The sequence below is a fragment of the Populus alba genome, chromosome 1 (genome assembly GCF_005239225.2).
Source record: "Populus alba chromosome 1, ASM523922v2, whole genome shotgun sequence".
NCBI lineage: Eukaryota > Viridiplantae > Streptophyta > Magnoliopsida > Malpighiales > Salicaceae > Populus > Populus alba.
The window spans coordinates 29,072,835-29,087,313 of NC_133284.1; the positions used below are offsets into that span (position 1 = coordinate 29,072,835).

Genomic DNA, 14,479 nt, shown 5'->3' on the forward strand with positions numbered 1-14,479 from the left:
GCTTCTGCTTGAGCTTTCCAGGAAGATAATATTTCGATGATCTCGTTGGTTCTGCAAATAAAAGTCACAGGAAGAGCACATTTTTGTTAGGGAAAACAGTTAGTTTAAGATGATACAAAATGATCTAAAAATTTTTTTAGGTCAAGTGGGAATAAAATTACCTGGGTCAGTGCATGTCTTCTTCAAACGCGAGATGAGTTCATCATGACAGCAGATCGGTGGCAGATGGGCTTGATCTATAGTCGGCTAACAACCAATTCGTGTCTTTGTTAGAGAATGGACGACGCATCACAATCAATCAAACAAAAGCAGGATTAAGTGATGTCTAACCTTGTTTAAAACAACAGTAAACTATCTCTCTCCCTCGCAGCCAAGAGAGATGATGAGGAAGAAGCCCAACTCTCTCCTTCTCTCTCTGTCTCTCTTTTACCTTTTGTCTTGAGAAGGAAAAGAGTGTGTGGGTGTGTTTTGTGGGTGTGTTTAATCGGGAGGAGGAGAACTAATTTTTTGAGAAGAGGGCAGCTGTGGATCGGGAGCTCAGGGACGAATATTGCAGAAAAGGGGAGACGATGGTATGTAGTTGAGGACAGATAGGGTGAAATTAATTTTTTGGTGTGAAATTAAATTTTTTGGTAAAGTTTGCTGTGTTTTCTGAACAGCAGCAACGGTAAAAAGCAGCCCTCACATGCTTTTGTTTACCCTGCGTTTGAAACTCAATTTATGTGGGCCCCATGGAGTTATAAAACGGTAGTTGCTGTTAAACCAAACAGGTTGCATAAGTTAAACGCTGGAAACGTGGACGCTTCCATGTTACCAAACGAGTTCTAAATCAAAAGCATGATTTTGAACCTTGTAGGCCATTTGATAATAAAGAGTGGCCTGATAGGTGTCTAAAACTTAATCAGCACCAGTGATATGTAGTTGGACCTTTAAAAAATTAAATATTATATAACACAAAGGTAATTTTATTAATTTTTATCATCCGACTCGAAATATAAAATATAATTTTTAAACAAAATATAATTGGATAAAACCTCAACCTTGAGAAGTTTTATATATATATATATATATACACACACACACAAACCCTTACAAGTGGTGATAATTATAAATCAACTTTGTTAGAGCTGATTAGGTTTACAAATGTTACTAAAACTGAATCCGAGCTCGAATAGATGAAGGTGTCAGACTCACTTGTTCACTGATTCAACTGGTTCGATTCAACACGCACGAAGATAATTTTTGTTTTGTTTTGCTTTTTTCTCAATTAAAACCCAGTGCATGACCTTGAACCGCTTCAACCCAGCTCTAGGCCAATTCAGTTCGATTCAAGCTAGTTTTATCAAGTTAATTGCGTTAGTGATCAATGCCCCTGAACCGGACCCGTCCACAGTCCGGTTTACGAGGTGGACTGGCCGGTCCAGTTTGATCATTGTAACAAAGCTCTCTAGTCTCAACTCCAGAATGAGAATCCGACGGCAAGGGAAGGCCTTTCATGTCTTTTCACATATCTCAAACAACAATTAAAAAAAAAAACTGCGTGATCTTTAAAACACTTTCCACCTAGAATTGGAGGGCACTTCATTTCGTCTCGCTCTAAGCAATCACAAATCACTTAACCATCAAAACCCTAAAAAAATGTCGGGCGGGTTTTTCAGGGTAAGCTCCATTCCTTTCAGATGCGAATACGAATTTGAAGTTTTCAGATCTTGAAATTTGATTTGACGTTTGTTTCTGTTTAGGGCACTTCTGCTGATCAAGACACTCGGTTCTCCAACAAGCAAGCGAAGCTGTTGAAATCACAGAAGTTCGCTCCTGAACTGGACCATCTGGTTCGTTTTATTTTCTGAATTAAGTTGCTGAATTCTTGAGATTGCAATTATTCAATTCATGCCTTTTTTTTAATTTTAAATTTCTAGGTTAACACCAAGAAAGTGAAGATGGATGTTATTAAACCATGGATTGCTAATAGAGTGACGGAGCTTCTAGGGTTTGAGGATGAAGTTCTTATCAACTTTATTTACGGTTTGCTCGATGGAAAGGTATTATTGATTTTCTGCCTATATATTTTATTTTTCTGAAAGAGTTGATGTTTCACCGTGTATCCCAATGAACTAAGGACATGATGGTTAACGATGAACTACTGTTGAGAGTTTGTTTGGTGTTAAGCGTTTTGTTAGTTTTAGATAGTCAAGCGTGGTTTAGTTATCACTTGTTTTTTGTGTACTGTGTTGATGCAGGAAGTGAATGGGAAGGAAGTTCAAATATCGCTGACAGGATTCATGGAGAAAAACACTGGGAAGTTTATGAAAGAGCTTTGGACACTTCTTCTTAGTGCGGGGAAGAATGAAAGCGGCGTTCCTCAACAGTTTTTGGATGCCAAAGAAGAAGAAACACGGAAGAAGCAGGTTTGAAATGCTTTAGTCATGATGGTGTGACATTCAATATTGGAATTGATCTTTCCTAACTGTGTTAACCTGGACTATTGCAGGCAGAGGTGGATAGGATAGCAAATGAAATCCAAAAGAAGAAAGAGAAAGAGGAGGAGAGTAGAGAACTTGAGAGGGAAAGATCAAAGAAGATGGTAATGCTTACTTATTCATGCTGGAGTTAGATTCCGTAGAATTGAGTTTTTGGTTTTAACTTTAGTTTGTGTTTTCGTGGTACTCAGCTAGCTTCTGCAATTATTTGGGTTCATGTCCTTTACCTCAAACTACTGTAGGACGATGAGGTTGAAAAGAAAGCCAATAATGCTATGGAGCCAGCTTCAAAGCATATGCTGCCTAAGGGTTCGAGTGGCCGTGCTGAGGATGAAAAAGAAACCGGCACAAGGAATGGTGCAAGAGGAAGGAAAGGGTTAGGATTTTTATTTTATCTTTTTAATTTTTTTCTGAAGGAGCTGGATAGGAATTGATTTTTAAGATCTATCATGTTATTGCCAACTTTTCAATTTTACAAATTTATATCAGAAAATATTGCATTAATGTGGGCTTTAACCCTATCTATGTAGGTAAATCTCTGTACAAGTTGTTATCAGGATGTGATTCCGGAGTATGTTAAATGAGTGCTCATCTTATATACAGGAAGATCAGCTGAATAGTACATTTCATGAGTACTGTATTTCATTGGTACTTTATGGATGAATTGTTTCTCATTTATGCCCTCCTTTTGTGTTAGTAGTGGCTGTATAGGATGTCCTACATTGTTCATAATGTGCCTAGGGTGAAAAAAACAATGCTAATTAGCAATAACTTAGAATTCCGCTTAGTTTAAAATTTTGTTGGATGCTTCATGGAGCACAGGCACGTAATTGCATCTTCCTTGTTGGATCTAGGAACCTATCCTGAGATACATATGCAAGGTTCATTAATGCTAACATCAAAACATAAATCTTGGTGGTTTCTATAGAACAGTGTTTCAGGATAATGTCAGATGCCATTTGAAGTGCAATTTTGTGTCTTAGTGGCTGACATTGACATTGAATAATGGATATGAATTGTAGGGGACTTCAACACTGCAGCTCCCATACCCGGGGCAACAATTTTTCCTTGCTTATACACAGGGAAGACCACAGAGCTTCCTATCTGCTCACCCCTGGACCCACCTTTTAAGGCTTTGACCACTGCACTTGGGCATCTTGCTATTTTCAAAATGAGAACAGTTGTTTGGATGGGCATAGTCAAAGCAATCCAACATTGATTTGAGTAGAAGATTTCTAATGTAAACCAATTATATGTTTGTTAAAATACCCTCCAATGGTGATGAAATAGCCCAAAATTATGTTTAACTAACTAGTTGAAAGAAACTAAAATCGAGCATTGACATTCTTTTTAGCCATTAGGAAATTTTCCAAAAAAAAAGGGGGTGAATTCTTTCTTGTCTTAGCATTACTGTTAGATGAGATGTAATTTGCATGTGTATCGACATTTTTTTTTAAGAGTGGAGTTGTGAAATACTAATGATAAAACTTCTACATGTTTCTAGGTCTTGTCATTCAATTGATCATTCATTTTCATCACCTATGTAATATTCCTGCCATGTAACATTTGATCATGCTTCTTGGCTTGTATCTAGAGGACAATCTAGCTTACCAATAACTTGGGTCGTCTTGTGCAGAGGTTCAACTTCTAGGATCAGCAGGTCGGTTTCAAATTCGACTAGTCATTCGGGGTATGTATTTTATGCAGCAGAATTAATATTAGTCTTATCATTTAATTACTTGGATTTGAAGTTTTTATTCCTTTTTTGGTCATGTTGTTTAGGTGTTAGGGAACATGCCACATGCAAACATTTCTAAACATAACAATAAAATAGAGTGCTTGAGTTACCTTTTATTTTTTGTTGATTGACTATTATTCCTTTTCATTTTTTTGATGCATAGCACTTTGACTTTATTTATTCATACCTTAATGACAGGCATAACTCAAGAAGTGTGTCTAGATCACCCGAAGCTCGAGGACGACGCTCCATGTCTTCTGATAGGGTGTATCGCACACCAAGAAGGCACTCAATTACACCTCCTCGGAGATCATCATACTCTAAGCATAGGCCTAGATCCCCTTTTAGACGCAGGTCACCATCCCCTATACAACATAGATTGCGTTCTCCCTTTCGACGTAGGTCACCTTCACCCTCACATGATAGATCCCTATCACCTGTTCGACGTCGTAGGTCACCATCACCTTTTCGACGCCGCAGATCTCCTTCACCTGTTCGACGCCGCAGATCTCCTTCACTTGTTAGGCGCCGTAGGTCTCCTTCACTTGTTAGGCGCCGTAGGTCACCTTCCCTTGTGCGCCGCAGATCACCTTCATTTGTGCGCCGCAAATCACCTTCACCTATACGTCGCAAATCATCCCCTTCCATGCGACGCAAATCACCATCTCCTGTACGTCAAAGGTATCAAAGGTCTCCATCTACTACTCACCACATGTCTCCTCCCGTGCGGCACAGGTCATCTGTCATTTCACGCAAGAGATCTCCAACTCCTCTTCATCGATCTCCTTTGCCTCACGGATCAAGCTCTCCATCTCCTGTACAACATAGGTCTCCTTCTCCAGGGAGATCTCCAAAGGAACTCAAGAGATCACCCATGCAGTCCCTTGGAGAAAGAGTCAGGTAATTTAATCTCCATAGTGATAACCGCCTCTTAATTTAATTTGTTTACATTCAAAATCAAATCGGTAATAGTAAGAAAATTTATGTTACAGATCACAACAAACATTGTTGCCTGTTCCGCAACGCTCCTCCAGTTCTTTTAGACCACAACAAAGAGATCAAAAGGATCAAAAAGATTTACACACTAGATTGCCACCTTTATCTCCTTCTCCAAGGAGGTCTCCACCAGTTGGAAGGAAGAGGAGTGCCAGTGAAGATAGAAGGTGATTTGTTTTCAGTGAAAAATTTAGCATTAAGTTACCTTGAGAATTCTGATCACTCGTGCTGATATTGGATGCACATGTTTACACATTTTTGGTTGCTAATGAAGGTCCCCTAGTCCATATGAGAGTCTTGCCAGGCAAAGAAGAGAGCGAATCACACATGATGGTAGCTTGAGTCCTCGGCAACAAAGAGTGAGGAAACCACTCAAGGATAGTCCAGAATCTGGCAAAGACCATGAAGAAACTGGCTATACTCGGTAAGGTTTAAAATTAAACATTTTCTGTTTGTTCTTGAAGCTGTTTTGTGATTGTGTGTTGAATGTTTTGATTTGTTTTTGACCTTTAATGGTGGCTCTGTTTTTAGGGAGGGTGGGGACTATAATTCTACATCCTCACATAAACGACCTTTGTATCCATCTAACATGGATAAGCAGAGAGACCCCCCTGTGAAGTTTCACTACAAGGATGAGCAAGCTCTTGAAAGATTAGCTAGTCATCAGACCACCGATTCCCGAAACTATCCAGACAACATGGACTCAAGGAAGAAAGACCAGGATATAAAGATGTATATATTTCCTGGCTCAACATCTTTTCTTCTTCTACTCCCTCAGTTGTGGGCATACATTAACTAACCAATTGCTCTGATGTCTATCACATTCCTTACAGCGGGAAGTCTTCTGGGAGAGGTGGTGATCAAGAAACTCTCGAAGCACAAAAGTCTCCATCTTTGTATAAGAATGAGAAAGACCACTCACGCTTAAACAATGTTAAGGATAGTGACAAATGCCGGAAATCAGAAACTGTGCCAGTGACAGATGAAAAAGTGCATCATAGTAATGGCAGTGGTGCATTGGATTCTGGTTCTGAGGAAAGTGGTAAGCACAGAGGAGAGAAGAGGGAAAAGTCAAAGCATAAGAGGTCACATCGACATGAAGTGGCTTTGGATGATGATGGCAGCCATGGTTCTGAAATTGAAGAGAGAAAAGAGACTAAAAGGAGGAGGAAGGAGGAAAAGAAGTTGCGAAAGGAGGAGAAGCGTCGACGGCATGAAGAGCGACGCCGTAAAAGAGCGGAACGGCATGCGGAGAAGCTAAAATTGAAGGGTCGTGATGATGCTAGCTCTTCTGATGATGAACATGTTGGGAGGAGGGAGTCTCATCCAAGTGATGATGAAGAGACAGAATCTAATCAGAGAAGACTTGAGATTGAGTTACGGAAGAAGGCTCTTGAATCACTTAAAGCAAAGAAGGGCACCAGTCACTGAATCTGTTACAGCATTGAACGTCAAGCACTTTCGTATACTTTAATCATGTTAAGCTGTTCTTTATATTTGCTAGGAGCTTTTGCTTTGAATGGGAGCTCTTTTATATGTTGGTAACGATTTAATGTAGTCTCTGTTTCCTGCTGGTACCTGAAATGGATAAATGAGGATTTTCTGAGCAATTCTCTAGAGTGCACCTTTATGCAGAAGACTTGCTGCTAGTTCTTCTGGTAATAAATGCTCTCCCATGGCTGGGAATATTAACAGTGACATGGATGTTGAAGGCTCATATATGCGAATGCATCATTCCTATAACAGCGCAACCGTTCTCTTTTAATTTATTACATTTAGTGACGTTATTTCTTAGGATGGAAAGTGAACCTACAGGTTATTTCAGCTTAATTAATACGAGGTGGATACTGAATGGGCTTTTTGGTCAATTTATAGGTGAATTATTGTTGATTAGGGTGAGTATTTTTGGTTTGGTTGGTTTTGAATCAAAATAAATTATCAAAATGAAATCATTTTTTTTCATGTTTTTAATGTTTTTTCCTTCCAAACTAATTTATTAAAATTATTTCATTTGAGTTTTTTTGAGTTTTTTCAGATTTTATTTTTGTCTTGTTTATATTTTCACAACTCTTTATCTATTTTTTAAGAAATCTTGACTTTCTCATTAAGGATGACTTTTTCTTAAACTGGTTAGGCATATATGATATCTAGAAATTTAATCCTAATTTTTTTATTGGTTCAACATAGTAATCTTTTTAAGTTACATGTGCATGAAAAATTATATAACAATTACAAGATTACGTGAGAAATAGAAAAATAAAAAATAAAAAAAATTAAAAGCATAAATAAAGAAGAGTGTGCCTTTTATAGCAGGACTGCGGAGAATAGAGCAGGAGCTTAATAATTGTGGATTGTTGATCATAGAGGAAAATCAGAAAGAAGAGAGATGAAAGGAGCAGATGGGGAGGTTGATTTTGTCTTCAAGGAATGCTAATTTAGGTTTTGAGTTAGAAAAAAAAAATTCTATTATTCTATTGGTCTAGTTGAACCAATTCGATTCAATTGGTTTCAAACTTTGGAAACCAAACTAGAAATTTTTTGTGATTTTTTAATTAGTTAATTTTTTTTTAGTTATTTTTTTTGTTATCTTGGTTTAATTGGTTGTTCGGTTTTTTTGCTCACCCATTTTGTTAACTAGATGACTTGCTTCAGCAGGTTGTATGCAGAACAACATTCGAACAAGTTTTAGGTGAATTGTTTCCATTTTGTACTAGTATATTGTCCTGTAATAGTATCATTAAACCTAACCAAGTGAATTGATTTTAAAACCTCTTAACTCAACTCTTTATCTAACTCAAGTTTTTAATTAAACAATGTGAGAGCTAACTCGGTTTAAATTGATTGATTTCATAGGTTCAAATGCAACTTTGATGATTGATAAAAACATGATTTAACATTTAAAAAAATTTCAAGCTGATAATTTTTTAAAAAAAATATTGAGACAATGACAATAATATTAGTTATAGTGGCGGTGAGATTAATTATAACAATAGTATAAACAATAATAATAGCAATGATAATAACAACGATAATAATGATAATGATAATGATCACGATAATAATACTAATTATTATTATTACATTACTTATTGATAATAATGATAATGGTGGTAGTTGTAATTATAGTGATAATATTAGTAATGATAATAATAACGATGAGAATATTAATTGTTATAATAATAATGGTGATAATTCATTATTCAATATTATATTCATTAGATACTAGATTAATTGAGAATTCAGTTTCATAATTGACTTTGTTTTGCCTTTTATTAGGTTATCATTGATCTAAAAAAACATCTTGATATTAGATTGATGTTTAATTTTGCAATCATTTATTTTTGTTATAATTACTTTTTTCTCTTGGGATCAGGATGCCAGATCCAAGAGTCTTATCCTGATGAGGCTAGAAGACCTAAGTGACTTTAGTCTGGTGTCTCTGGCAGACCCAAGCAACTTGGGTCGAGCGTCCCTTTTCAGCCCCAAGTTACTTGGGTGTGGAAGGGGATGCCAAACCCAAGTTAATAACAAAATAATAATAATAATAATAATAATTTATTTTACCTTTTAAATCAAATCTATGTTTCCTTTATAGTAATAATATTTTTTTTTTCAAATTTAATACTATTGATGAGTATGATAATATTTATAATATTAAACTTGTCTGACCCAAAATTTTAATTTCTTTAAATAAAATTTATGATTTTTCTTTGATAGTAATAATATTTTTTGTCAAATTTATTAATCGTAGTAGTAGAGTAATAGTAAGTAGTAGTAATAATATTAAACTCATTTGACCCAAGTTCTTATAGTTTTTAATCCATTTAAATCAAATTTATAGTTTTTCTTCAATGGTAACAATATTTTTTGTGAATTTATTAATAATAATAATAATAATATTAAACTCGCCTAACCCAAGTTACTTGGATCTGGACCTAAGATAATAACAAAAACAATAACAACAATAATTGATCTAACCCTTCAAATCATATCTATGTTTTTTTTCAATAGTAATAACATTTTTTTTTCAAATTTACTACTATTAATGAATATAATAATATTAAACTTGTCCGACCTAAGTTTTTAATCTTTTCAAATAAAATTTATGGTTGTTCTTCAATTTTAATATATTGTTTTCAAATTAATTAATTATTATATTAATAATATTAATTAAAATAAAAATAATAATATTTTTAATATTAATATTATTAATAACCACTTGCGTTGGGCCTGGCTATGGCACCAAACCTACATGCGCTAGGTCTGGCTTGGATGTCAGGTTTAGAAAATCAAGGTTTGGCTGGGGAGCCAGACCTAAGAAATCTCAAATGCAAAATCCTTTCTCTACCCTTGAATTCAATAAAATCCAAAAGAAATAATTAAAATAAACAACTTGATGCCACTTTCATAGTAACAACAATTATACTTGCTAAGAACAACAAGAAATAACAATGAAACCATTGCCATCCTGTGCAAAATCAACCAAATTTAGGAGCTACCATACAATCAACTACATCGCAGTAAAGCTTGTATTTAACTACCAATCCATTCTCATTGAACAAATCAGGAGAATGACATGCCATCAACCACCCACTAACAACCCAACAACTCACATCACACCATGAAAAAATAGCAAAAAGCAAACTGCCCACAACTTATTACAAGAACCAACTAACTTCTCCTTAATAAACATTGCTTCAATTTATAGTGAAAACACTCATAGTCTATTGTAAAACACTGATTTTTTTTTTTATATATATAATATTACATGTGGCTAGGGGGAAAGTGAAGAATCGACGGTAGAAATTGTTAGATTTAAGTGTCTTTTTATCATAGGATGTCGTTCATAGGATCTTGTGTCAAGATGAGATAATAATCGAAATAATTAAATAATATTATCAATGAATTATTATTTATAAGATATTTGATAAATTAAAAATATTTTTTAGCATATAAATTAAGTATATATATTGAATATAAAATATTTTTTGTTGATTTTTTATTTGTAAAATATTTTATAGAAAACAAACATAGAATAATATTTTTATTAAAAGATATAGAAATTTGAAAAACATTTTTATATAATAAAATTTAAAAACATATTTTTCTATAGAACATTTTAGACTAAACAAATTGATTCTTATAAATGATTGAGTTATGATAGTGATTAATATTATGATTATAGTTGTTTTTTAAAATATTTTTATTTTAAAAATATATTAAAATAATAATTTTTTATTTTTTAAAATTTATTTTAAACATAAATATATATAAAAAATAAAAATAAAACTATTTTTTTTTTTTAAAGATTAACCACAAGAATAAACACAGATCAGGGCAATAAAATTTTAATAAATTAAAAAAAGAATGATTTGGATGGGTGATGTATTGCTCGTAAGCCTCCGTCAGCTTACGTGGGCCAAGCAGATATTAGGTATTAAGCTTGCAAGTTCTAACTCTTGCATGCGTGATTCGTGCAAAACATGCGTCATTTTCTTGGGGCTAAACATGGAAAAATGGCGATTAAAACTTCTGGTGCCAAATTTTCTCCAAGTAGATAACATGTGACTACGTGGCCCAAGTTCATTTGCTGCAATCGGTTGCCTCCCCATCCCGATGATATCCAAACAAAAAGCACTGAGATGGCCACAGGACACAAGCTGTGAGACTTGATGGATTTGCATTAGAAAACATCAAAACAACACATACTCGAAGGAGGGAGGCATCGTTTGGAAACTTCCCTTTTCCCCTTCTATGGCTCCAACTCTGACCTCCAATTCATTTCTCCCGAACACCACACCCCATTCAAGACTCTCTCCCAAGAACCCGAGACTCACGGTCTTTGCCAAGCAAGCTGGACCCTTCTCTCCATTTCAATTTGGCAAACCAAAAGATGATGCCACATCATCAGAAGGAAGTCAAACTGATGGTTCAGGCAATTCAAGTCCCTTTAATTTCAACTTTGGCAAGTTACCTGGTGTGAAGTCCTTGGTGCCTGTTGTGAGCAAGCCTGCTTCTGGGTTGTCATTTGGGAACTCAAGAAGGAAGGACCCTGGTACGGTTTTTGTTGCTGGTGCTACTGGGCAGGCTGGCATTCGTATTGCACAGACGCTACTGCGTGAAGGTTTTAGTGTAAGAGCTGGGGTTCCTGAGCTTGGAGCTGCTCAGGAGTTGGCTCGTCTTGCCGCCCAGTATAAGGTTAGCTACCTCGCACAGCTGGAGAATTTTGGTTCTATCTCAATTTGATATTTATCGAGCACTATAGCAGTTATTTGTTTATTCCAATCCTAAGGGGTGCATATTTAGTGGATCAAGTTCACATGGATATCCAAGAAAGAACATTCTGCTTGATGAGGTCAAATTATCCTGAAATACATTGCTGGACTCAACCAGTGGAAAGGAAAGCATCTTAATCGATAGAAAAAAAAAAAAACCCTACTCAGGCTGTACCGATATTTAATTTAAGGTTTCCAACTTGGACACTAATTCCACTTCATGGATTGTGTGAATCCTCTCCCAACTTTTGATTCAGGACTCCATTCTTTGGATTCAGATTTTCCAAAACAGGTTTTTGTCGAAATTGTTCCTTCAAGTATAGAATAGCAATGTACTTATAAAATTGTTCAATTATGTATACATTTCTTCTGTCCGTCTGGGACAAGTTTCTCTATAGTTAAAATGGGTATGGATAGCAACGTTTTACTATGATACACAGAGTTGATATATCCTTTTGTAGTTATAACTTCCTATTCCTGCCGCAGATTATATCAAATGAAGAAGTAAAGCGCCTCAATGCTGTTGAATCCACCTTCCAAGATGCGGAATCAATTGCAAAAGCAATTGGCAATGCAAGTAAAGTTGTGGTTACAATTGGTCCTACAGAGAATGGTCCCACCTCTGAGGTCTCCACGTTGGATGCCTTGCAAGTAATCGAAGCTGCTCAGCTAGCAGGAGTTGGCCATGTTGCAATAATCTATAATGGGAACATAGATAGTGCATCGACTTACAATGTGCTAGATGGATTCAAATCATTCTTTAACAACCTGTTCTCTCAATCTCAGCTTTCTGTACCTGAGTTCTTGCAGAAAGTGATTGAAACAGATGTTAAGTATACTTTTATAAAAACAAGTTTGACTGAAGACTTTTCACCAGAGAGTTCTTATAATGTAGTTGTGTCAGCGGAAAGAAGCACCAGTGCAGACGACTACAAAGTAATGTAATGTATGCAATTAATTTCATGTTTCTTTCATAGTATTTATTTTTTTGTTTGCATATTGTTGTTTCCATTAGTTCTTTCATTGTTCTTAAGGATTTTATTTTTTGGATTTCACATTGTTAGGTAGCCAAGTCCCAGATAGCGTTGGTGGTGGCAAATGTTTTCTCAAATACATCGGCAGCTGAAAATAAGGTACATGTATGAGAAGATTGGGATTTGGAAATTATAGAAACATGGTTTTGAACTGAAAGAAAGTTAAAAAAAAAGATGGAACAACTAAGAAATATTACAGATTTAGAATGATGCTGGTTTAAATTTTCATGATGAACATACAATGACCTCAGTTCCTTTACACATCACACATCTTTCCTATTTCTTTCATGATACGGTGATAAAAAAAGTTTGTAGCAGAACTTTCCTGCTCTCATTTGTGAAAATTGTACCCTTACTGATCGCAAATGACCTACATAGTGTTGTTGCTGTATGTATTCTGTACCAGGTTGTGGAAGTTTTTACAAGTCCATCGGCACCATCAAGGCCTGTAAATGAGCTTTTCAGGTAATTGGGTTTGAATCTTTCTTTCAACTTGGTCTACTGTTTTTCAAAATAAAATTGGCTAATCTGTGCGCGTGATGATTGCATCTAGTGCCATTCCTGAAGATGGAAGAAGAAAAGTCTATGCAGAAGCTTTTGCGAAGGCGAAGGCAGAGGAAGAGGCAAGGATAGCAGTTGAGAAAGCATCTGAGGCAGCCAAAAAGCTGGAAGAGGAAGTGAAAAAGCTTTCAAAGCAAGAAGCTAAAGCTGCTAGTCTAGCTGAAGAAGCCCAGGAGAAGGCTGAGGCTGCAGGGGCGTCGGTGGAAAGCTTCCTGGGTAAAGCAAAAGAAATTGGTTCAGGGTTATCTTGGGAAAAAATTAGCTCCCAGATTTCAACTGCGGTTCAGACGACTGGTGAAAAAACAAAAGTGCAGATTGCTACTGTCAGGGGACAAGCCAAGGCTCGTTCTTTGCCGGGCCAGAAAGCTGTAGTTAAACGGCCAGGACCTAAACTTCCTGCTTTGAAACCAAAGGAGGAGCCGAAGCCGAAGGCTAAAGAGTCGACGGAGTCAAAGACAGAATTGCGGAAGATGTTTGGTGGCCTGTTTCAGCAAGAAACCATATACATCGATGATGATTGAGACAATTAATTGTTTTGTAACCATCTTATCTTTCAGGCTATATTGATGTAGATTTGGTCTAAAATTTGTAATGCTGTTGAACGTGAGTCTAATCCTATCATGCACCTTTTTGAATATTCATTATGTCCCTACCAGTGCTTGTGCATTAGAGAAACCTCTCTTGCAAAAGATGCACTCATAGGACCTTGCTTGGCGTGCACCTTCTTCTTGTTCTTGATCTGGGTTTCCTTGATGGAGATTTTCTTGGATGAGTTGATCATCGGTATCCATTATCGAGCAATAATCTTGCTTGGCGTGCACCTTCTTCTTCTTCTTCTTCATGAACTGGCTGTTTTCTGTGTATTACTGTATGTAGTCTTTGCGTTGAGGGGGGTTACAAGGACTCCTTCCTTCTAGATAAAAAAATGTTTCGAAACATTACTACAAAAGACAGAAGTGATCTTACATTTTAAATTGGTCTCCACAAGTGAGTCTTTTAAGATTCATTTTGACATGTAGAAAGTCTTCATCGTGTGTGTGACTGTGTATCTCTCTCTCTCTCTCTCTCTCTCTCTCTCTCTATATATATATATATATATATATATATATATATATATCAAAACAAACATCCAACAAATTTCACCCTCAAGGTTTGGAAGTTGTCAAATAATCTCCTTCTGTATTACTAATTTTATTTCATCCTTCGGTTTATATATTACTTCGTTTATTATCCCTCCATTTGTCCAACCTTCCAAGCAAACTTTCTTCGTTATTCTGCGCTTACAATGGCATTTTGTTGAAGGTTTTAGAAAGATTTCTCAACTTTTGCAGTAACTTGGAGTAAGATCTGATTTTATCTTATCAATTTGATTAAGATTTAATTTAATTTTTTTTA

The 14,479-nt window shown here is 35.8% G+C and overlaps 2 protein-coding genes across 3 annotated transcripts; both read left to right on the forward strand.

Moving 5' to 3' along the window:
* The first annotated feature begins 1,503 nt into the window (after nt 1-1,503).
* Nucleotides 1,504-6,824, forward strand: LOC118033007 (uncharacterized). 2 transcript variants are annotated; one of them, XM_035037836.2, is made up of 13 exons: nt 1,504-1,659; nt 1,743-1,832; nt 1,920-2,042; nt 2,241-2,408; nt 2,492-2,584; nt 2,723-2,856; nt 3,985-4,023; nt 4,117-4,170; nt 4,417-5,118; nt 5,211-5,381; nt 5,489-5,638; nt 5,746-5,946; nt 6,048-6,824. In XM_035037836.2, the coding sequence occupies exons 1-13, from the start codon at nt 1,639-1,641 to the stop codon at nt 6,643-6,645; spliced, it is 2,544 nt and encodes an 847-aa protein (XP_034893727.1). In that variant the 5' UTR covers nt 1,504-1,638; the 3' UTR covers nt 6,646-6,824. The 2 variants fall into 2 exon arrangements, with proteins under 2 accessions (XP_034893727.1, XP_034893728.1); XM_035037837.2 differs by lacking the exon at nt 3,985-4,023.
* A 4,011-nt stretch (nt 6,825-10,835) lies between these two features.
* On the forward strand, nt 10,836-13,721 carry LOC118033006 (protein PLASTID TRANSCRIPTIONALLY ACTIVE 16, chloroplastic). Its single transcript, XM_035037834.2, has 5 exons — nt 10,836-11,412; nt 11,976-12,425; nt 12,554-12,622; nt 12,930-12,988; nt 13,077-13,721. The coding sequence occupies exons 1-5, from the start codon at nt 10,969-10,971 to the stop codon at nt 13,603-13,605; spliced, it is 1,551 nt and encodes a 516-aa protein (XP_034893725.1). The 5' UTR covers nt 10,836-10,968; the 3' UTR covers nt 13,606-13,721.
* Nucleotides 13,722-14,479: the final 758 nt, after the last annotated feature.

Excerpts from the sequence above, each read along its gene's own strand:
- LOC118033006 (XM_035037834.2), top strand. The coding sequence starts at position 10,969 with ATGGCTCCAACTCTGACCTCCAATTCATTTCTCCCGAACACCACACCC. Across the intron at positions 11,413-11,975 it reads GTCTTGCCGCCCAGTATAAG|ATTATATCAAATGAAGAAGT; the intron begins GTTAGCTACCTC and ends TTCCTGCCGCAG. Across the intron at positions 12,623-12,929 it reads CATCGGCAGCTGAAAATAAG|GTTGTGGAAGTTTTTACAAG; the intron begins GTACATGTATGA and ends ATTCTGTACCAG.
- LOC118033007 (XM_035037836.2), top strand. The coding sequence starts at position 1,639 with ATGTCGGGCGGGTTTTTCAGG. Across the intron at positions 5,382-5,488 it reads AGTGCCAGTGAAGATAGAAG|GTCCCCTAGTCCATATGAGA; the intron begins GTGATTTGTTTT and ends TTGCTAATGAAG. Across the intron at positions 5,947-6,047 it reads AAAGACCAGGATATAAAGAT|CGGGAAGTCTTCTGGGAGAG; the intron begins GTATATATTTCC and ends CATTCCTTACAG.